General features: G+C 41.9%; 1 protein-coding gene across 2 annotated transcripts in view; it reads right to left on the reverse strand.

Moving 5' to 3' along the window:
• LOC138675501 (zinc-regulated GTPase metalloprotein activator 1B-like) overlaps nucleotides 1-22,710 on the reverse strand; it is a 241,759-nt gene that overhangs the window by 106,957 nt on the left and 112,092 nt on the right. For both annotated transcript variants that reach the window (XM_069763812.1, XM_069763805.1), the window contains 3 exons: nucleotides 21,185-21,276; nucleotides 17,249-17,308; nucleotides 11,872-11,909 (listed from right to left, as the gene is read on the reverse strand). In XM_069763812.1, coding sequence (XP_069619913.1) covers nucleotides 11,872-11,909; nucleotides 17,249-17,308; nucleotides 21,185-21,276 — 190 coding nt within the window. The remainder of the gene's footprint in view (nucleotides 1-11,871; nucleotides 11,910-17,248; nucleotides 17,309-21,184; nucleotides 21,277-22,710) is intronic.

Genomic DNA, 22,710 nt, shown 5'->3' on the forward strand with positions numbered 1-22,710 from the left:
GAGAAAGGTCAGGAATCATCTCAGAGCTACATGGGAGGACATGGTCAAGGACCTGAAGAAAGCTGGGACCACAGTCTCAAACATTATCGTTAGTAACACACTACACTGTCATGGATTAAAACCCTGCAGGGCATGCAAGGTCCCCCTGCTCACGCCAGCACATGTCCAGGCAAGTTTGAAGTTTGTAAATGACCATCTAGATCAGACCTGGGCAAAGTGCGGACCGAAACAGCCGTGGGGCTGAAAACCTGAGGTCCATGGGCCGCACCGTGCCCACCCGCTCGCTGTCTCCCGCAGTCAGCATTTCGTGGAGGAGGGGCCTCCGGAGATGAGGAGATGCCTCAGTGCATCGGAGACAGCAACAGAAGCAGGATGCCTGGGAAAGGGACCGACGTGAGTATGTAGTGTTTTTTTTATCATGTGTTTGAACATGGGGATTCTATGGGGGTGAATATGGGGATTCTATGGGGTGAACATGGAGATTCTATGGTCGTGAACATGGGGATTCTATGGGGGTGAACATGGGGATTCTATGGGGGTGAACATGGGAATTCTATGGGGGTGAACATGGGAATTCTATGGAGGTGAACATGGGAATTCTATGGGGGTGAACATGGGGATTCTATGGGGGTGAACATGGGGATTCTATGGGGGTGAACATGGGGATTCTATGGGGGTGAACATGGGGATTCTATGGGGGTGAACATGGGGATTCTATGGGGGTGAACATGGGGATTCTATGGGGAGAACATGGGGATTATATGGGGGTGAACATGGGGATTATATGGGGGTGAACATGGGGATTTTATGGGGGTGAACATGGGGATTCTATGGGGGTGAACATGGGGATTCTATGGGGGTGAACATGGGGATTCTATGGGGGTGAACAAGGGGATTCTGTGGGGTGAACATGGGGATTCTATGGGGAGAACATGGGGATTCTATGGGGTGAACATGGGGATTCAATGGGGTGAACATGGTGATTCAATGGGGCGAACATGGGGATTATATGGAGTGAACATGGGGATTCTATGGGGTGAACATGGGGATTCTATGGGGGTGAACATGGGGATTCTATGGGGTGAACATGGGGATTCTATGGAGTGAACATGGGGATTCTATGGGGTGAACATGTGGATTCTTTGGTGTGAACATGGGGATTTTATGGGGTGAACACGGGGATTCTATGGGGTGAACATGGGGATTCTATGGGGGAGAACATGGGGGTTTTTATGGGGGTGACATGCTGCACATGGGGAGGCTATGGGGTGTCATGCTGCACACGGGGAGGTTATGGGGGTGTCACGCTGCACACGGGGAGGCTATGGGGGTGTCATGCTGCACACAGGGAGGCTATGGGGGTGTCATGCTGGATAGGGGGAAGCTATGGGGGTTTCATGCTGCACATGGGGAGGCTATTGCGGTGACATGCTCCACATGGTGAGGATATGGGAAGGCTGTATACTGTCATGCAATATATGGGGAGGCTGTGTGGAGCTCATGCCGTATATAGGGAGGCTGTGTGGGGCTCATGCCGTATATAGGGAGGCTGTGTGGGGCTCATGCCATATATAGGGAGGCTGTGTGGGGCTCATGCCATATATAAGGAGGCTGTGTGAGGCTCATGCCGTATATAGGGAGGCTGTGTGGGGCTCATGGCGTATATAGGGAGGCTGTGTGGGGCTCATACCGTATATAGGGAGGCTGTTTGGGGCTCGTGCCATATCTAGGGAGGCTGTGTGGGGCCACCCCTCTTGCCCACCCCTGATTTAGATGATCCAGAGGAGGCATGGGAGAAGGTCATGTGGTCAGATAGAACTTTTTGCTATCAACTCCACTCACTGTGTTTGGAGGAAGAAGAAGCATGACTACAACCCTAAATACACTATCTCAACCGTGAAGCATGGTGAGGAAAACATTATACTTTGGGGATGCTTTTCTGCAAAGGAGACGGGACGACTGCACCGCATCGAAGGGAGGATGGAAGGGTTCATGTATCTCAAGATTTTGTCCGAAAACCTCCTTCTCTCAGTTAGGCTTCTTTTACACTTTTATGTGGTTTTGTGTCCCCTTTTTGTGTCCCCAATACATAGTTAGTAGTAAGGCCGAAAAAAGACATTTGTCCATCCAGTTCAGCCTATATTCCATCATAATAAATCCCCAGATCTACGTCCTTCTACAGAACCTAATAATTGTATGATACAATATTGTTCTGCTCCAGGAAGACATCCAGGCCTCTCTTGAACCCCTCGACTGAGTTTGCCATCACCACCTCCTCAGGCAAGCAATTCCAGATTCTCACTGCCCTAACAGTAAAGAATCCTCTTCTATGTTGGTGGAAAAACCTTCTCTCCTCCAGACGCAAAGAATGCCCCCTTGTGCCCGTCACTTTCCTTGGTATAAACAGATCCTCAGCGAGATATTTGTATTGTCCCCTTATATACTTATACATGGTTATTAGATCGCCCCTCAGTCGTCTTTTTTCTAGACTAAATAATCCTAATTTCGCTAATCTATCTGGGTATTGTAGTTCTCCCATCCCCTTTATTAATTTTGTTGCCCTCCTTTGTACTCTCTCTAGTTCCATTATATCCTTCATGAGCACCGATGCCCAAAACTGGACACAGTACTCCATCTGCGGTCTAACTAGGGATTTGTACAGAGGCAGTATAATGCTCTCATCATGTGTATCCAGACCTCTTTTAATGCACCCCATGATCCTGTTTGCCTTGGCAGCTGCTGCCTGGCACTGGCTGCTCCAGGTAAGTTTATCATTAACTAGGATCCCCAAGTCCTTCTCCCTGTCAGATTTACCCAGTGGTTTCCCGTTCAGTGTGTAATGGTGATATTGATTCCTTCTTCCCATGTGTATAACCTTACATTTATCATTGTTAAACCTCATCTGCCACCTTTCAGCCCAAGTTTCCAACTTATCCAGATCCATCTGTAGCAGAATACTATCTTCTCTTGTATTAACTGCTTTACATAGTTTTGTATGTAAAAGTGTCAGAGAACCTCCAAAAGCAGATGAGTGGAAGCATGTGACCAAAAGAAGCAAGAAGACCATGGAGAAATCACCAACCACACAACTGAAGAACCGATATCAAATCTTTGTAGAGGATGAAGATGGCACACCTAAGAATGAAGCAATACCAGCAAGCAAAAAAGAAAAGGGCACACAGCAACAAGTGACAGCAAAAAGTACAGCCAAGAAGCAACGAAGAGTGGTGGTGGTGGGAGACTCACTACTGAGAGGCACCGAAGCAGCCATCTGCAGACCGGACATAACTGCAAGAGAAGTATGCTGCCTTCCAGGTGCGATGATCAAGGATGTGACCGATAGGATACCAAAGCTCTTCAGCTCCAAGGACGTCCACCCATTTCTTCTGATACATGTTGGCACCAATGACACGGCAAGGAAGGACCTACCGACAATCTGCAAGGACTTTGAAGAGTTGGGGAAGAAAGTAAAGGAACTGGATGCACAGGTAGTTTTTTCTTCTATCCTTCCAGTAGACGGGCATGGCACCAGGAGATGGAACAGGATCCTTGATGCAAACAACTGGCTAAGACGATGGTGCAGACAACAAGGATTTGGATTCCTGGACCACGGTGTGAATTACTGGTATGATGGACTCCTCGCCAGAGACGGACTACACCTCAACAAACCTGGGAAACACACATTCGCCAGAAGACTCGCTACACTCATCAGGAGGGCGTTAAACTAGAAGAAGAGGGGACGGGAAGAAAAACATTAGACTCGAACAAAGACGACCCAGGAAAACATACTCAGAAGGGAGGTAAGAACATTTCTAAAACAATCCACAGTGAGGAGATTGGAACAAAACAAAATCCTCTAAACTGCATGCTCGCGAACGCCAGAAGCCTGACAAACAAGATGGAAGAACTAGAAGCAGAAATATCTACAGGTAACTTTGACATAGTGGGAATAACCGAGACATGGTTAGATGAAAGCTATGACTGGGCAGTTAACTTACAGGGTTACAGTCTGTTTAGAAAGGATCGTAAAAATCGGAGAGGAGGAGGGGTTTGTCTCTATGTAAAGTCTTGTCTAAAGTCCACTTTAAGGGAGGATATTAGCGAAGGGAATGAGGATGTCGAGTCCATATGGGTTGAAATTCATGGAGGGAAAAATGGTAACAAAATTCTCATTGGGGTCTGTTACAAACCCCCAAATATAACAGAAAGCATGGAAAGTCTACTTCTAAAGCAGATAGATGAAGCTGCAACCCATAATGAGGTCCTGGTTATGGGGGACTTTAACTACCCGGATATTAACTGGGAAACAGAAACCTGTGAAACCCATAAAGGCAACAGGTTTCTGCTAATAACCAAGAAAAATTATCTTTCACAATTGGTGCAGAATCCAACCAGAGGAGCAGCACTTTTAGACCTAATACTATCTAATAGACCTGACAGAATAACAAATCTGCAGGTGGTTGGGCATTTAGGAAATAGCGACCACAATATTGTGCAGTTTCACCTGTCTTTCACTAGGGGGACTTGTCAGGGAGTCACAAAAACATTGAACTTTAGGAAGGCAAAGTTTGAACAGCTTAGAGATGCCCTTAATCTGGTAGACTGGGACAATATCCTCAGAAATGAGAATACAGATAATAAATGGGAAATGTTTAAGAACATCCTAAATAGGCAGTGTAAGCGGTTTATACCTTGTGGGAATAAAAGGACTAGAAATAGGAAAAACCCAATGTGGCTAAACAAAGAAGTAAGACAGGCAATTAACAGTAAAAAGAAAGCATTTGCACTACTAAAGCAGGATGGCACCATTGAAGCTCTAAAAAACTATAGGGAGAAAAATACTTTATCTAAAAAACTAATTAAAGCTGCCAAAAAGGAAACAGAGAAGCACATTGCTAAGGAGAGTAAAACTAATCCCAAACTGTTCTTCAACTATATCAATAGTAAAAGAATAAAAACTGAAAATGTAGGCCCCTTAAAAAATAGTGAGGAAAGAATGGTTGTAGATGACGAGGAAAAAGCTAACATATTAAACACCTTCTTCTCCACGGTATTCACGGTGGAAAATGAAATGCTAGGTGAAATCCCAAGAAACAATGAAAACCCTATATTAAGGGTCACCAATCTAACCCAAGAAGAGGTGCGAAACCGGCTAAATAAGATTAAAATAGATAAATCTCCGGGTCCGGATGGCATACACCCACGAGTACTAAGAGAACTAAGTAATGTAATAGATAAACCATTATTTCTTATTTTTAGTGACTCTATAGCGACAGGGTCTGTTCCGCAGGACTGGCGCATAGCAAATGTGGTGCCAATATTCAAAAAGGGCTCTAAAAGTGAACCTGGAAATTATAGGCCAGTAAGTCTAACCTCTATTGTTGGTAAAATATTTGAAGGGTTTCTGAGGGATGTTATTCTGGATTATCTCAATGAGAATAACTGTTTAACTCCATATCAGCATGGGTTTATGAGAAATCGCTCCTGTCAAACCAATCTAATCAGTTTTTATGAAGAGGTAAGCTATAGGCTGGACCACGGTGAGTCATTGGACGTGGTATATCTCGATTTTTCCAAAGCGTTTGATACCGTGCCGCACAAGAGGTTGGTACACAAAATGAGAATGCTTGGTCTGGGGGAAAATGTGTGTAAATGGGTTAGTAACTGGCTTAGTGATAGAAAGCAGAGGGTGGTTATAAATGGTATAGTCTCTAACTGGGTCGCTGTGACCAGTGGGGTACCGCAGGGGTCAGTATTGGGACCTGTTCTCTTCAACATATTCATTAATGATCTGGTAGAAGGTTTACACAGTAAAATATCGATATTTGCAGATGATACAAAACTATGTAAAGCAGTTAATACAAGAGAAGATAGTATTCTGCTACAGATGGATCTGGATAAGTTGGAAACTTGGGCTGAAAGGTGGCAGATGAGGTTTAACAATGATAAATGTAAGGTTATACACATGGGAAGAGGGAATCAATATCACCATTACACACTGAACGGGAAACCACTGGGTAAATCTGACAGGGAGAAGGACTTGGGGATCCTAGTTAATGATAAACTTACCTGGAGCAGCCAGTGCCAGGCAGCAGCTGCCAAGGCAAACAGGATCATGGGGTGCATTAAAAGAGGTCTGGATACACATGATGAGAGCATTATACTGCCTCTGTACAAATCCCTAGTTAGACCGCACATGGAGTACTGTGTCCAGTTTTGGGCACCGGTGCTCAGGAAGGATATAATGGAACTAGAGAGAGTACAAAGGAGGGCAACAAAATTAATAAAGGGGATGGGAGAACTACAATACCCAGATAGATTAGCGAAATTAGGATTATTTAGTCTAGAAAAAAGACGACTGAGGGGCGATCTAATAACCATGTATAAGTATATAAGGGGACAATACAAATATCTCGCTGAGGATCTGTTTATACCAAGGAAGGTGACGGGCACAAGGGGGCATTCTTTGCGTCTGGAGGAGAGAAGGTTTTTCCACCAACATAGAAGAGGATTCTTTACTGTTAGGGCAGTGAGAATCTGGAATTGCTTGCCTGAGGAGGTGGTGATGGCGAACTCAGTCGAGGGGTTCAAGAGAGGCCTGGATGTCTTCCTGGAGCAGAACAATATTGTATCATACAATTATTAGGTTCTGTAGAAGGACGTAGATCTGGGGATTTATTATGATGGAATATAGGCTGAACTGGATGGACAAATGTCTTTTTTCGGCCTTACTAACTATGTTACTTACTAACTATGTTACTATGTATCATCTGCAAATATCGATATTTTACTGTGTAAACCTTCTACCAGATCATTAATGAATATGTTGAAGAGAACAGGTCCCAATACTGACCCCTGCGGTACCCCACTGGTCACAGCGACCCAGTTAGAGACTATACCATTTATAACCACCCTCTGCTTTCTATCACTAAGCCAGTTACTAACCCATTTACACACATTTTCCCCCAGACCAAGCATTCTCATTTTGTGTACCAACCTCTTGTGCGGCACGGTATCAAACGCTTTGGAAAAATCGAGATATACCACGTCCAATGACTCACCGTGGTCCAGCCTATAGCTTACCTCTTCATAAAAACTGATTAGATTGGTTTGACAGGAGCGATTTCTCATAAACCCATGCTGATATGGAGTTAAACAGTTATTCTCATTGAGATAATCCAGAATAACATCCCTCAGAAACCCTTCAAATATTTTACCAACAATAGAGGTTAGACTTACTGGCCTATAATTTCCAGGTTCACTTTTAGAGCCCTTTTTGAATATTGGCACCACATTTGCTATGCGCCAGTCCTGCGGAACAGATCCTGTCGCTATAGAGTCCCTAAAAATAAGAAATAATGGTTTATCTATTACATTACTTAGTTCCCTTAGTACTCGTGGGTGTATGTCATCCGGACCCGGAGATTTATCTATTTTAATCTTATTTAGCCGATTTCGCACCTCTTCTTGGGTTAGATTGGTGACCCTTAATATAGGGTTTTCATTGTTTCTTGGGATTTCACCTAGCATTTCATTTTCCACCGTGAATACCGTGGAGAAGAAGGTGTTTAATATGTTAGCTTTTTCCTCGTCATCTACAACCATTCTTTCCTCACTATTTTTTAAGGGGCCTACATTTTCAGTTTTTATTCTTTTACTATTGATATAGTTGAAGAACAGTTTGGGATTAGTTTTACTCTCCTTAGCAATGTGCTTCTCTGTTTCCTTTTTGGCAGCTTTAATTAGTTTTTTAGATAAAGTATTTTTCTCCTTATAGTTTTTTAGAGCTTCAATGGTGCCATCCTGCTTTAGTAGTGCAAATGCTTTCTTTTTACTGTTAATTGCCTGTCTTACTTCTTTGTTTAGCCACATTGGGTTTTTCCTATTTCTAGTCCTTTTATTCCCACAAGGTATAAACCGCTTACGCTGCCTATTTAGGATGTTCTTAAACATTTCCCATTTATTATCTGTATTCTTATTTCTGAGGATATTGTCCCAGTCTACCAGATTAAGGGCATCTCTAAGCTGGTCAAACTTTGCCTTCCTAAAGTTCAGTGTTTTTGTGACTCCCTGACAAGTCCCCCTAGTGAAAGACAGGTGAAACTGTACAATATTGTGGTCGCTATTTCCTAGATGCCCAACCACCTGCAGATTTGTTATTCTGTCAGGTCTATTAGATAGTATTAGGTCTAAAAGTGCTGCTCCTCTGGTTGGATTCTGCACCAATTGTGAAAGATAATTTTTCTTGGTTATTAGCAGAAACCTGTTGCCTTTATGGGTTTCACAGGTTTCACTTTCCCAGTTAATATCCGGGTAGTTAAAGTCCCCCATAACCAGGACCTCATTATGGGTTGCAGCTTCATCTATCTGCTTTAGAAGTAGACTTTCCATGGTTTCTGTTATATTTGGGGGTTTGTAACAGACCCCAATGAGAATTTTGTTACCATTTTTCCCTCCATGAATTTCGACCCATATGGACTCGGCATCCTCATTTCCTTCGCTAATATCCTCCCTTAAAGTGGACTTTAGACAAGACTTTACATAGAGACAAACCCCTCCTCCTCTCCGATTTTTACGATCCTTTCTAAACAGACTGTAAGTTAACTGCCCAGTCATAGCTTTCATGGTTTCTATGGGGCGGCAATAATTCCATGGAGCGCCATAAGCCGTTTGGCCGTGAAAAAATATCTAGCCTGCTCAATCTTTTTTCACGGCTTACGGACACAGCCCCCATTGAAAATCAATGGGGCTGCAAAAACAACGAAAGCTTGTTTTTGCAGTGCACCGTGTCTTCTGGTTTTGTGGAATGCTGTTTTTTTTCCCCAATACTTTTCCCCAATACTTTTTCCACAGTATTGGAAACCCGAAAAACGGTGATCCGCAAGTTTTTTGAAGTCCGTTATTGCGGCACACCGTGAAAATTGTGGCGATACGGCCTGCAAAAAAATGCATGCAATAATGGGCCGCAAAAAACACGGTAAGTGTAAAAGAAGACTAAGAGCACTGAAGATGGGTTATGGCTGGGTCTTCCACCATGACAATGACCCGAAACACACAGACAGGGCAACGAAGGAGTGGCTCCATAAGAAGCATTTCAAGGTCCTGGAGTGGCCTAGCCAGTCTCCAGACCTGGACCCAATAGAAAATCTTTGGAGGGAGCTGAAACTCAATGTTGTCCAGCGACAGTCCCGAAACCTGAAAGATCTGGAGAAGGTCTGTATGGAGGAGTGCGCCAAAATCCTTGTTGCAGTGTGGCAAACATGGACAAGAACTACAGGAAACGTCTGACCTCTGTAATTGCAAACAAATGTTTCTGTACCAAATATTAAGTTCTGTTTTTCTTTTGCATCGAATACCTATATATCATGCAATAAAATGTAAATTAATTATGTAAAAACCATTCAATGTGATTTCTGCATTTTTTTAAGATTCTGTCTCTCACAGTTGAAGTGTACCCTACGATAAAAATTACAGACCTCTCCATTTTTGTGGGTGGAAAATCTTGCAAAATTAGCAGTGTATCAAACACTTATTTTCCCCACTGTATTGGAAGGGTGCCTTCTCCCAACTGGAATTTTAAGATCTCTGTATAAGGATTTATATCCAGACTCATTTCTGGCCACTTCAGAACTCTCCAGCGCTTTGTTTCCATCCATTTCGGTGCTTCTTGAAGTTTTTTGGGGTCATTGTCTGCTGGAAGACCCATGACACAAACCCAGCTTTCTGACACTGGGCACTACACTGCGACCTGAAATCCTTCTGAAATCTTCAAAGTTCATGATGCCTTGCACACAGTTAAGGCACCCAATGCCACAGGAAGCAAAACAACCCCAAAGAATTGTTGAACCTCCACCATATTTGACTGTAGGTGCTGTGTTTTTTCTTTGTAGGCCTCATTCGATTTTTAGTAGAATAATGTGCTTAACCAAAAATCTGTCTTGGTGTCATCTTTCTGCAAGATGCTTTCTACGAAGGCTTTTGGCAAACTGCAGTCTAGTTTTTTATGTCTGTGTGTCAGCTGTGGTGTCCTACTCGATCTCATGTCATAGCATTTAATTTCATAAAATTTTTGACAGAAAGTTCGCGCTGACACTAATGCACCCTGAGCCTGCAGGACAGCTTGAATTTCTTTAGATCATGATTGGGGCTGCTTATTCACCATCCGGACTATCCTGTGTTTCAAGCTTTCATTAATTTTTCTCTGCAGTTCACGCCAGGGAAGATTAGTTAAAGTGCCATGGGTTGTAAGCTTTTTTTATTAGGATGCACACCGTGGACAAAGGAACATCAAGATCTCTGGAGATGGAATTGTAACCTTGAGATTGTTGCTATTGTTTAACAATTTTGTCTTTCAAGTCCTCAGACAGTTCTCTTCTCCTTTTTCTGTTCTCCATGCTTAGTGTGGCACACAAAATGCAAAGATTGAGTATACTTCTCCCCTTTTTATCTGGTTTCAGGTGTGATTTTTATATTGCCCACAACTGTTACTTGTCACAGATAAGTTTGAACAAGCATCAAATACTTGAAACAAAATTGTTTAACCACAATTTTGGAAAGGTGGCAACAATTTTGTATGGCCCATGTTTGGGGTTTTGAGTGAACCTATGTCCAGTTTGCCTTTTTTTTTGTATTGTTACAATACACACAAATGAAACAAAAAGGTGTAATTGAAATAATTTTCTGGGAGTAATACTTCATTTTCTGGAACAATTTCAAGGGTCCCAACACTTTCAGCCATGACTGTATGCCCTCTAATATAGTAGTCTTTTTCAATATTTTCTTTCCTAAATCTATTTGTGCAAAACTGGCTCCGAAGAATAGCATTTATCTGTCAACGAAATAAAATAAAATATATGTATATTTTGTACATGTCAAGTCTAGTAAGAAGGCGACTGTCATGTGATGTTGTCCAATCATTTGTCTATGATGAGAAAATAAATATTTCAGATCCGTGGGTGACAGTCTCATTAGAGTGATAGCCCATGATATCAATTACCCCTTCAGTTTCAATTTAGCAATGTGCTGATATAGTGACGTCTCTTGGAGCGGCCTGTGGTGAGCCAGGTCTGTGAAGCATGACACTCTTTAAATTGCTCTCTATTGTTCTACTGTCACAGCTTGTATTGGCTTGAAAGAAATCCAGTGATAGTCAGCTATTGAGGTCAAGGTATACAGCCAAAGGAATTGAACAAGTTAGCAAATCTACAGCAGGAAAGTGGAAAGTTACTTCTGTATGGCAGCTGAGCTTTGAGGATATCTATTCTGATGACAGAATTCCAATTTAGTCATGATTGATAGTTATAGGATCTGACGGGACTCAAGAGGCTGACACGGATGTTTAAGTTTTAAGACTTATCTGTTACTGCTATTGTTTGTTCCACCCTGGCAATAATTACAGATTAACCTTACAAAGTATATTAAAATGTAATTAAAAAAAACTATGGAAAAAAATACTCCTAAATGGTACTCATTTAGAGCAGGAGAACGGTCTTCCATCTCCCTGACTATTTTATATAATATATTCCTGTAAAGTACTGTTGAGGAAAAAAATTTGGCTCAACCTCGCTCGATGGCCACATCAATAGTCTGTGGCTAATGGTCCAAGCCCTGCAAACATCCGCTTACCTGCCGGTATACCCAGAATCTCATCTGATTTGTACTTCATGCCACAACACTGATGCCACGACGGGCCTACTAACCTAAAGAAGCGCCGGCATGCCGGCAAGTAGAAGGTTCACAGAGATCCAGGATGGCAGCTACAAAATATCAACATGGCCACTGGACCAGGGTCTTTGGAATCTTTTTGCTGAACCCCACTGACAAGTGTAAAGTGTGATGAGGCTTCTCTAACCAAAAGTACTTATTACTCACCTGGATTGCATATTTGGAGTCCACCACCGATATAATGCCTGTAGGAAGTGCAGACATACTTATATTTAAAAAATTGTAGCCTGTAATGGTCATGATTTAACAAGACTGTCAACACCGGCACTATGACTTCCATTTCTACAGGAGCTGTTGACTTTTTACTAGATAGAATAGCACAGCAGGGAACGAAACCAATGGGAACCTCACTGAATGAAGGGCGAACAGAGCCTAATCGTTCTGGTATCATGCGATTATATTGTAAGGTGCCATTCAGTTATATACATGTTTAAGTAAAAAGGGCAGCACACTGCAGCGCCAAAACATGCAAACTTGAAAACACGAAATTTGAACTGCATTACTGCACTAGAAATATGAAAAATGAGAGCTTTTAGCGCATAAAAATGGCCATATTTATGTGTACCTCGTAGCCACTTTACGGCATCTCTCTTATACGAGGTCCTACGCTTGACCTACCTCACCGAGAATAAACGTCTCCATCTGAATGGGTACATGTGAAACCTCTTCTTGGACTCAAATTCTCTCTTTCTGTGGAGGGGTATTGGACCTACTATAATTAAAACACCTGTGGCTAGGAGGCGGGGAGTGCACGATCAGAAGGCTAAAGAATACATTTCAAAAACCTGACCTGCACATCCAAACATAGACTGAGTGTGAACAGGTGCTGAACCCAGAGTCGCCAACTCGTATATAGTTAAGTAAAAAGGGCAGCACACTGCAGCGCCAAAACATGCAAACTTGAAAACACGAAATTTGAACTGCATTACTGCACTAGAAATATGAAAAATGAGAGCTTTTAGCGCATAAAAATGGCCATATTTATGTGTACCTCGTAGCCACTTTACGGCATCTCTCTTATACGAGGTCCTACGCTTGACCTACCTCACCGAGAATAAACGTCTCCATCTGAATGGGTACATGTGAAACCTCTTCTTCGACTCAAATTCTCTCTTTCTGTGGAGGGGTATTGGACCTACTATAATTAAAACACCTGTGGCTAGGAGGCGGGGAGTGCACGATCAGAAGGCTAAAGAATACATTTCAAAAACCTGACCTGCACATCCAAACATAGACTGAGTGTGAACAGGTGCTGAACCCAGAGTCGCCAACTCGTATATAGTTAAGTAAAAAGGGCAGCACACTGCAGCGCCAAAACATGCAAACTTGAAAACACGAAATTTGAACTGCATTACTGCACTAGAAATATGAAAAATGAGAGCTTTTAGCGCATAAAAATGGCCATATTTATGTGTACCTCGTAGCCACTTTACGGCATCTCTCTTATACGAGGTCCTACGCTTGACCTACCTCACCGAGAATAAACGTCTCCATCTGAATGGGTACATGTGAAACCTCTTCTTCGACTCAAATTCTCTCTTTCTGTGGAGGGGTATTGGACCTACTATAATTAAAACACCTGTGGCTAGGAGGCGGGGAGTGCACGATCAGAAGGCTAAAGAATACATTTCAAAAACCTGACCTGCACATCCAAACATAGACTGAGTGTGAACAGGTGCTGAACCCAGAGTCGCCAACTCGTATATAGTTAAGTAAAAAGGGCAGCACACTGCAGCGCCAAAACATGCAAACTTGAAAACACGAAATTTGAACTGCATTACTGCACTAGAAATATGAAAAATGAGAGCTTTTAGCGCATAAAAATGGCCATATTTATGTGTACCTCGTAGCCACTTTACGGCATCTCTCTTATACGAGGTCCTACGCTTGACCTACCTCACCGAGAATAAACGTCTCCATCTGAATGGGTACATGTGAAACCTCTTCTTGAACTCAAATTCTCTCTTCCTGTGGAGGGGTATTGGACCTACTATAATTAAAATACCTGTGGCTAGGAGGCGGGGAGTGCACGATCAGAAGGCTAAAGAATACATTTCAAAAACCTGACCTGCACATCCAAACATAGACTGAGTGTGAACAGGTGCTGAACCCAGAGTCGCCAACTCGTATATAGTTAAGTAAAAAGGGCAGCACACTGCAGCGCCAAAACATGCAAACTTGAAAACATGAAATTTGAACTGCATTACTGCACTAGAAATATGAAAAATGAGAGCTTTTAGCGCATAAAAATGGCCATATTTATGTATACCTCGTAGCCACTTTACGGCATCTCTCTTATACGAGGTCCTACGCTTGACCTACCTCAACGAGAATAAACGTCTCCATCTGAATGGGTACATGTGAAACCTCTTCTTGGACTCAAATTCTCTCTTTCTGTGGAGGGGTATTGGACCTACTATAATTAAAACACCTGTGGCTAGGAGGCGGGGAGTGCACTTACTTAACTATATACGAGTTGGCGACTCTGGGTTCAGCACCTGTTCACACTCAGTCTAGGTTTTTGAAATGTATTCTTTAGCCTTCTGATCGTGCACTCCCCGCCTCCTAGCCACAGGTGTTTTAATTATAGTAGGTCCAATACCCCTCCACAGAAAGAGAGAATTTGAGTCCAAGAAGAGGTTTCACATGTACCCATTCAGATGGAGACGTTTATTCTCGGTGAGGTAGGTCAAGCGTAGGACCTCGTATAAGAGAGATGCCGTAAAGTGGCTACGAGGTACACATAAATATGGCCATTTTTATGCGCTAAAAGCTCTCATTTTTCATATTTCTAGTGCAGTAATGCAGTTCAAATTTCATGTTTTCAAGTTTGCATGTTTTGGCGCTGCAGTGTGCTGCCCTTTTTACTTAACTATATACGAGTTGGCGACTCTGGGTTCAGCACCTGTTCACACTCAGTCTATGTTTGGATGTGCAGGTCAGGTTTTTGAAATGTATTCAGTTATATACAGTCATGACTTGATTTTCCCTTCTAGCTAGAGCAAAAAAATGAGCTATGAGTATGGCCAAACCCTCATGTTGGGCAGGCCTTCTCTAAAGCTGCAAGTAAAAGATTTCAAAATATTTGTGGTGTTCTAGAAAGACAAAAACACAGCGGTACAAAAAAGTCAAAGGAATTTCATCTTCCATATTCTAAGGTTGCCCAGTATAAAAATGTGCTTAACAGATTACTATTATAGTCCAAGTGGGAAAAGTTGCCTTGATTTTCAGCTACAATCTCCCGTCTCAAAAGGTCTCCTACAAGTATGTGTTTAACATGACAACATTTCCTGGGTAAGCATGTGAATGGAGCTGTGTATGGAGCGGCATGGATGATGCTTTTTTATTTTATAAAACAAATAGTTAATGAAAAGTATCATAAGGATGTATATAATCTGTACAATACTCACAAAGAAAGAATGGCACATTCTAGGTTAACAATAAAAAATAAATTCAAACAACTTAACCGAAAAAAAATGGTTATGAAATAGTATCATCATGGAATCAGCAGGGATGGAAATAAAGGTCCCACTCAACCGCAACTGAGCCCCCAACAGCTGACTATCAGCATGTACTAATGTGAAAACAAATGCTCATTTTTACAGCAAAGTCAGCCCCATTCTCCGTCATTGCTAATGAAACGTGGCAGTCAGCCAGCCCCTTTCACAGACAGTATTGCTTATGTGGCGAAACAAGAAATATTGTCATTTGCCGAACACAAATTGGAAAAAACTGTCGGGACTGGAGATTACAGCTAAATATTCAAATTTCACTATGCTATTAAGTGATAGAAATTTATCAACATTGTTCGAGCTTTGACTCTGCAGAGTTGATGAAACAAACTCAACAATGACTACACTGTGTGCAGAATTATTAGGCAAGTTGTATTTTAGAGGATTATTTTTTATTATTGATCAACAACTATGTTCTCAATCAACCCAAGAGACTCATAAATATCAAAGCTTAATATTTTTGGAAGTTGGAGTGGTTATTTTTTTAGATTTGGCTATCTTAGGGGGATATCTGTTTGTGCAGGTAACTATTACTGTGCAGAATTATTAGGCAACTTAATAAAAAACAAATATAGTGTCCCATCTCACTTGTTTATTTTCACCAGGTAAACCAATATCACTGCACAAAATTTAGAAATAAACATTTCTGACATGCAAAAACAAAACCCCAAAAAATTAGTGACCAATATAGCCACCTTTCTTTATGATGACACTCAACAGCCTCCATCCATAGATTATTTCAGTTGCTTGATCTGTTTACGATCAGCATTGCGTGCAGCAGCCACCACAGCCTCCCAGACACTGTTCCGAGAGGTGGACTGTTTTCCCTCCCTGTAGATCTCACATTTTATGAGCGACCACAGGTTCTCTATGGGGTTCAGATCAGGTGAACAAGGGGGCCATGTCATTATTTTTTCTTCTTTGAGACCTTTACTGGCCAGCCACGCTGTGGAGTAGTTGGAGGCATGTGATGGAGCATTGTCCTGCATGAAAATCATGTTTTTCTTGAACGATACTGACTTCTTCCTGTACCACTGCTTGAAGAAGTTGTCTTCCAGAAACTGGCAGTAGGTGTGGGAGTTGAGCTTCACTCCATCCTCAACCCGAAAAGGTTCCACAAGTTCATCTTTGATACCAGCCCATACCAGTACCCACCTCCACCTTGTTGGCATCTGAGTCGGAGTGGAGCTCTCTGCCCTTTACTGATCCAGCATCTGGCCCATCAAGAGTCACTCTCATTTCATCAGTCCATAAAACCTTTGAAAAGTCAGTCTTAAGATATTTCTTGGCCCAGTCTTGACGTTTTATCTTATGTTTCTTGTTCAAAGGTGGTCGTTTTTCAGCCTTCCTTACCATGGCTATGTCCCTGAGTATCGCACACCTTGTGCTTTTTGTTACTCCAATAATGTTGCAGCTCTGAAATATGGCAAAACTAGTGGCAAATGGCATCTTGGCAGCTTCACGCTTGATTTTCCTCAATTCATGGGCAGTTATTTTGTGCCTTTTTTGCCCAACACCCTTCTTGCGACACTGTTGGCTATTTGCCATGAAACGCTTGAATGTTCGGTGATCGCACTTCAAAAGTTTGGCAATTTCAAGACTGCTGCATCCCTCTGCAAGACATCTCACAATTTTGGACTTTTCAGAGCCCGTCAAATCTCTCTTCTGACCCATTTTGCCAAAGGAAAGGAAGTTGCCTAATAATTAAGCACACCTTATATAGGGTTTTGATGTCATTAGACAACACCCCTCCTCATTACAGAGATGCACATCACCTGATTTACTTAATTGGTAGTTGGCTCTCAAGCCTGAACAGCTTGGAGGACAACATGTATAAAAAGTATCATGTGATCAAAATACAACTTGCCTAATAATTCTGCACACAGTGTATGATATCCCTGTAGCAGCCCATAGTGCTTAATAAATCTCCAAACACTGAAGACAGAAAGAAAGCGGACAAGCACTGCCAAAATCGTGATCCCAATACTCCCACCTGCACGCAACGTACTCACCGTCCAGGTAGATGTCACTTCCCAGCTCAGCATCAACCCAGAACATGGAGGCCACAGAACCTACAAACATACCACATATAAAGTCACCCATCAGAACCATCTGGACCAATTTAGAGGACTGTGTTGGCACTAATGACTCTATTTTTAATATTCTATTTCAGTCATATCAAATATGATGACTGGCAGCATGCCCATCACTAAACCTTCAAAGATAGAGCACGAACAACAATAGGTGCCTTCTGGAGTGACAGTCTGTGAGCAACAACCTCAGGAACAACACAATATACCAACTTTATTTTTTGCTTTTTCACAGACCTCTGTATACATTCGATTAAATGGTCTGAAGCTGACAATTTAAGGAAAAAGTGGTAACTAGCTAACATATATGGGGCCTCCCAACAGATGGTCAGGGAAGGTAAAGAAAGGGTAGTATGAAATTAAACGTGCAATCCTTTTGTTCACCAGGAAAGTAAGCCACTGCTAGAATAGGCAGGTGGATCAAGGGTTAATGTATATGGAGGAGTCTGAAGAGATAGCCTCCAACTGATCATTAGACGGTTATCTAGGGTGTATGGGTGGGCACCTTGAGAAATCCTAGAGGCAAAATCAGGGGGCAAGGTCAGTGTTCAAAGACACCCATCAGTGCTATCTCATGGTGCTAAACTATCTTTTAAGCAACTGACTCAAAAAATATATATAGGCAATATTAAAAACGGGGAAAAAAGTTATTCATTAGGGATTTTTTTTTACATCATTGAACAGTTCGCTATAAGCAGCAGCCCTAACATTTTTATCCCTAAAATTCTGGTGGCACTTCCTGGCACCTATGCAAAACAGAAGCACGTCGTTTCATATGTGCCTTTCCCTTTTGGCTCAATATACACAATATGGAGATGTATTGGGGTATTGGGATGCTCCTCATTTCTTACATTCAGGTTTTTCATTCAGTCTCATTGCCACATGTGTATAAAATCCAGCCTGTCGCCATATAATCTGCCTTTCTAAACATTTGAAAAAGAGTGGGTCGTTCTGTAAAGCTCACTGAATCCAAGGGTGGTCCTGCAATAGGATGTCACCGTTTTAACATGTCGGTTAGTTACGTTTCTTCCCTCCAAAATATTCCACAATCAAAAGTGAGTGTCATCACTCAAGAGTGGAAGTAGCAGGCCACGTAAAGTTACAGGTCAAGGACACCGAGTACTAGAGACGCGTAGTGCAGGAAAGTGACTGCGCTTCCTCTGGCATTAACATCAGTACAAGAACTGTATCTTGGGAGCCTTGTGACATAGGATTCCCTGGCATTCAAGCTTTACATCACCAAGCACAATGCATTGTGTCGGATGTAGTGATGTACAGCACACCACCACTCAACTGCAGCAGTGAAAATATAAATCACACTATCTATCTAGCAGTTTGATGGCAGAGTCTGGGTTTGGTGAATGCCAGGAGAACATTACCCCTTGGTGTAGGAGATAAAATGCTATGGGGTTGTTTTTCCAGGAGTTGGCCTACACCCTTTAATTCCAGTAGAGGGAAAATATAATACTTCAGCATGGATGATTGGGCAAAAATTCCCACATACACACTCCGACATCTTGTAAAAAGCCTTCCCAGAAATGTGGAGGCTATAATAGCTGCAAAGTGGGGACCAACTACATATTAATGGATTTAGGATGGGATGTTACAAAGGCTTTGGAAGGTATAAAGTGTAGCTGTCCCAATACTTTTGTATCTTGAGAAGTGTGACTAAAGATTACAAACTTTAAAAAAAACCAACATGATTTAGTGATATTTTATCACAAGATGGCAACGCTATATGGGTCTGTGGGTTAGTTCTGTGTGAAATTGAAATACTTAAAGGGGATATCTAGGACTTTAAAAAAAAGCATGTAGTTGCTATAGCACGGTCAACTACCCGCCTGCTGTATCCAGTGCAGGTCACTGACAGCTCCTGCCAGAGATTCAGTTACTCCAGGTCAACAGAGCAGCGGTTTCTCTTCCTACTGACAAGGTGGGACGACTGGTGTCATGCTGATTGACAGCCGGCTTCCCCCAATAAGGCAGCGGAGAGCAGACTGCCAATCAGCATGACACCAGTAGTCTCCCCCTGCCAACAGGAAGAGAAACTGCTGCCCTGTTGACAGGGTGTAGCTAAATCTCTGGCAGGAGCAGTCAAAGACCAGTGCCGAATACTACAGGCAGGTAGTTGACTCGGTTAGCAACTATATGACTTTTTTTTTCCGTTAAGAGCTGAAAATCCACTTCAACTAAATTTGAGAAGAGGTAAGGGTGGGCACACCTGTAGAGATCAGGACCAGAACACTGGGTCTGTAATCTTTTGGGGGTTTTCATTAGAGTCATTTCCCTAGATATTAATGCTGGCACATGCTACTAATTAAGTCTTGTAATGACCGTATAATCTTACGTGATATATCTTTCTATTGTCATAAATAAATACAAAGAGCTTGCCAAAGCGATGGTATTTCTGAGACACAATGTCCGTCGCTAAGCATCATTTAATAAGCTTTGCTCTCGGAGTCCTGAGTGACGGCTGCTTCGTCCGGACTCTTGTAAATAATAAAACTCTGCCATTGCTATTTAATACCTTGCTGTAGGACGTCTCTTTGCAGAAACATCACTGGGAGAGAAACCCTGGCAGCACAAACACGTGCATGACAGGCCTGTCCAAACAGATGAGAGGCGATGGTAAGGGGGCTCGGTGTGGCGGCTGAAGCTGTCCTGCTGACATGATCACATGTGGTCCTCCAAGCATCACTTTGTGTCAACATTGTAGTACCTGTCATCTGCTCCAGCAGCTTCCTACCAGGGCTAAGGGAGCTGATCGCGTCCTGATGCCAATTGATTTCTGTCCCAAAAAGCGTAATCGTTTTCCAATTTGGCTGAAATGGCCTTTACAAGTAACAGGGGCCGAATCAATGTCTTTTCCTTTAAAAGAAATGACTGTAGCGTGACAATTATCTGGCGGGGAACCGGCATGTCACTGCGGTGAATGAGAAATAACGGACGTGCCGGAGTGGTCGGATTCCTTGTGACATGAGGTCTTTAATGCTGAGAACAAATAACACTACAAAGATTCAAAGCAATATAACATTGGTCTAAAGAGGTGATAAAGTCTACTTTTACCAACTTTCACAGGAAAGGGAAGTGGATGCAGAATAAAAGAAACATCAGATATGGTCATAATCGTACATCCGTCCACTTATCTGTGCTAATAAAACATTACCAGCACAACACGAGTGGTGTCCGACCTAATCTAAAAAAAAATAGCAGGAGACAAGGCTGTCGGCTAGAATACTTGCAGGTCCGCCATTAATGAGTGCTACCTATATACTCATAGTAATAGTGGCCATGTAACCTAGAATACTAGCCAGCAGAGAAATGTGGTTTATATGAAGTCTCATATCTGTCAGGAAGCAGGCCATGTTCACCCTTCAATTAAAGGGGTTCCCCAATCATAGAAGAACATGGCACCTAAGGAGGGTAACATTTAGGAGCATGTTTCTATGTATGGTAAAAAATCTACAGGGCCATGGAGCTTTACCTGGCACTGCAGCCCCTTCCTATAGGAGACTGATGACATCCAAAGACATACTGATGGGGACTTTAGATTGTGAGCCCCATCGGGGACAGTGATGATGATGTGTACAAACTGTAAAGCGCTGCGGAATATGTTAGCGCTATATAAAAATAAAGATTATTATTATTTATGATTAATGATATGTGGCTTCAAAAAAAAAAAAAAAAAAAAAGGATTTAGGAAAATCATCACCTGGTCGTTAATCTATTTATATTGTGATTTTCCATCCGATTAGACATGAAAAACCTGTACTGGACAGAAGTATCTTACATTGTAGCAATGTGACATACTGTGGCAGATTTGCACGTGCATGTACACAACAGTGAAGAAGAAATTACCTGGATCTGCTAAACCCGTGGTTTCCAGTAGTATGTAGTCAAACTTGCCTTTCTTCTGCATTAGATTTTCTATTGCTTTTAGTCCATTGTCCCTAAATAAAAAGGGAAATATTTGTGGAGTTTTAGCAGTCAGTAAAACACTGAACATTGCGGGGAAAGGTCATTCTCAGATTATTGTACCTGTTTTTATTATGTATACCCCTCCTCACATGTAAAGCGCCATGGAATAAATGGCGCTATAACAATAAATAATAATAATAATTCTGCAGAAGGAGAAGGTGCAGAATAAAACAAGCTCTTCTGTGTCTTCTTATTGCCCAAGATAATATTTGCGCCCACTAGAGGGCAGGCAGCATATGCAATAAACTTTCCAAGTAAACATCCGCACATTACTCTGTTTAACCCCTTAGTGACCTGGCCACATTTTTAAAATCTGACCAGTGTCACTTTACGTGTTTTTAAAAATTCTATATTTATAAATATATTCTGGAACGCTTCAACGGAACCTACTGATCCTGAGAGTGTTTTTGCGTGACTTCATGACAGCGGTAACATTTCTTCGACATAACGCTCATTTATTTGGGAAAATATTGGAAAGTTGGTGAAAATATGGAAAATTTCGCAATATTCAAATGTGTATGCCTTAAATCAGAGAGTTATGTCACACAACATAGTTAATAAATAACATTTCCCACATGCCTACTTTACATCTGTATCATTTTATAAACACTTTTTTTGTTTGGAAGTTACAAGGATTAAAAATTGACCGGCGAGTTCTCATTTTTCCAATAAAATTTACAAAAATATTTTTTTAGGGACCACCTCACATTTGAAGTGACTTTGGGGGCCCTTATGACAGAAAATACCCAAAAGTGACACCATTTTATAAATTGCCTGCCTCATAGTCCTCAAAACCACATTGAAGATATGCATTAACCCTTCAGGTGCTTAACAGGAACTAAAGCAGCGTAGAAAGAAAAGATTTACATTTAACTTTTTGTCACAAAAATGTTATTTTAGCTCAAAATTGGTTATTTTCACAAGCGTATAAGGAGAAATGGACCCTAAAATCTGTTGTACATTTCCTACTGCGTAAACCGATACCACATATGTGGGGGAATAATACTATTTGGGCGCAGGGCAGGAATTGGAAGGGAACAAGCACAATTTAACTTTTTGATTGCAAAACTGTGTGGAATCGACAGCGGACGCCATGTCATGTTTGGAGAGCCCCTGATGTGCCTAAACAGTGGAAACCCCCCACAAGTGACACCATTATGGAAACTAGACCCCCCAAGGAACTTATCTAGATGTGTCATGAGCACCAGGTGCTTCACAAAGTTTATAACGTAGAGCTGTGAAAATGCAAAATCATATTTTACCCACAAAAATGTACTTTTAGCCCCAAATTTTTTATTTTCAAAAGGCCAACAAGAGAAAATGGTCCACACAATATACACAATCTGTTTGGCAACTTCTCCTGAGTACGCCGATAACCCATATGTGGAGGAAAGCTAATGTTTTGG

The sequence above is a fragment of the Ranitomeya imitator genome, chromosome 1, assembly GCF_032444005.1.
Source record: "Ranitomeya imitator isolate aRanImi1 chromosome 1, aRanImi1.pri, whole genome shotgun sequence".
Classification (NCBI taxonomy): domain Eukaryota; kingdom Metazoa; phylum Chordata; class Amphibia; order Anura; family Dendrobatidae; genus Ranitomeya; species Ranitomeya imitator.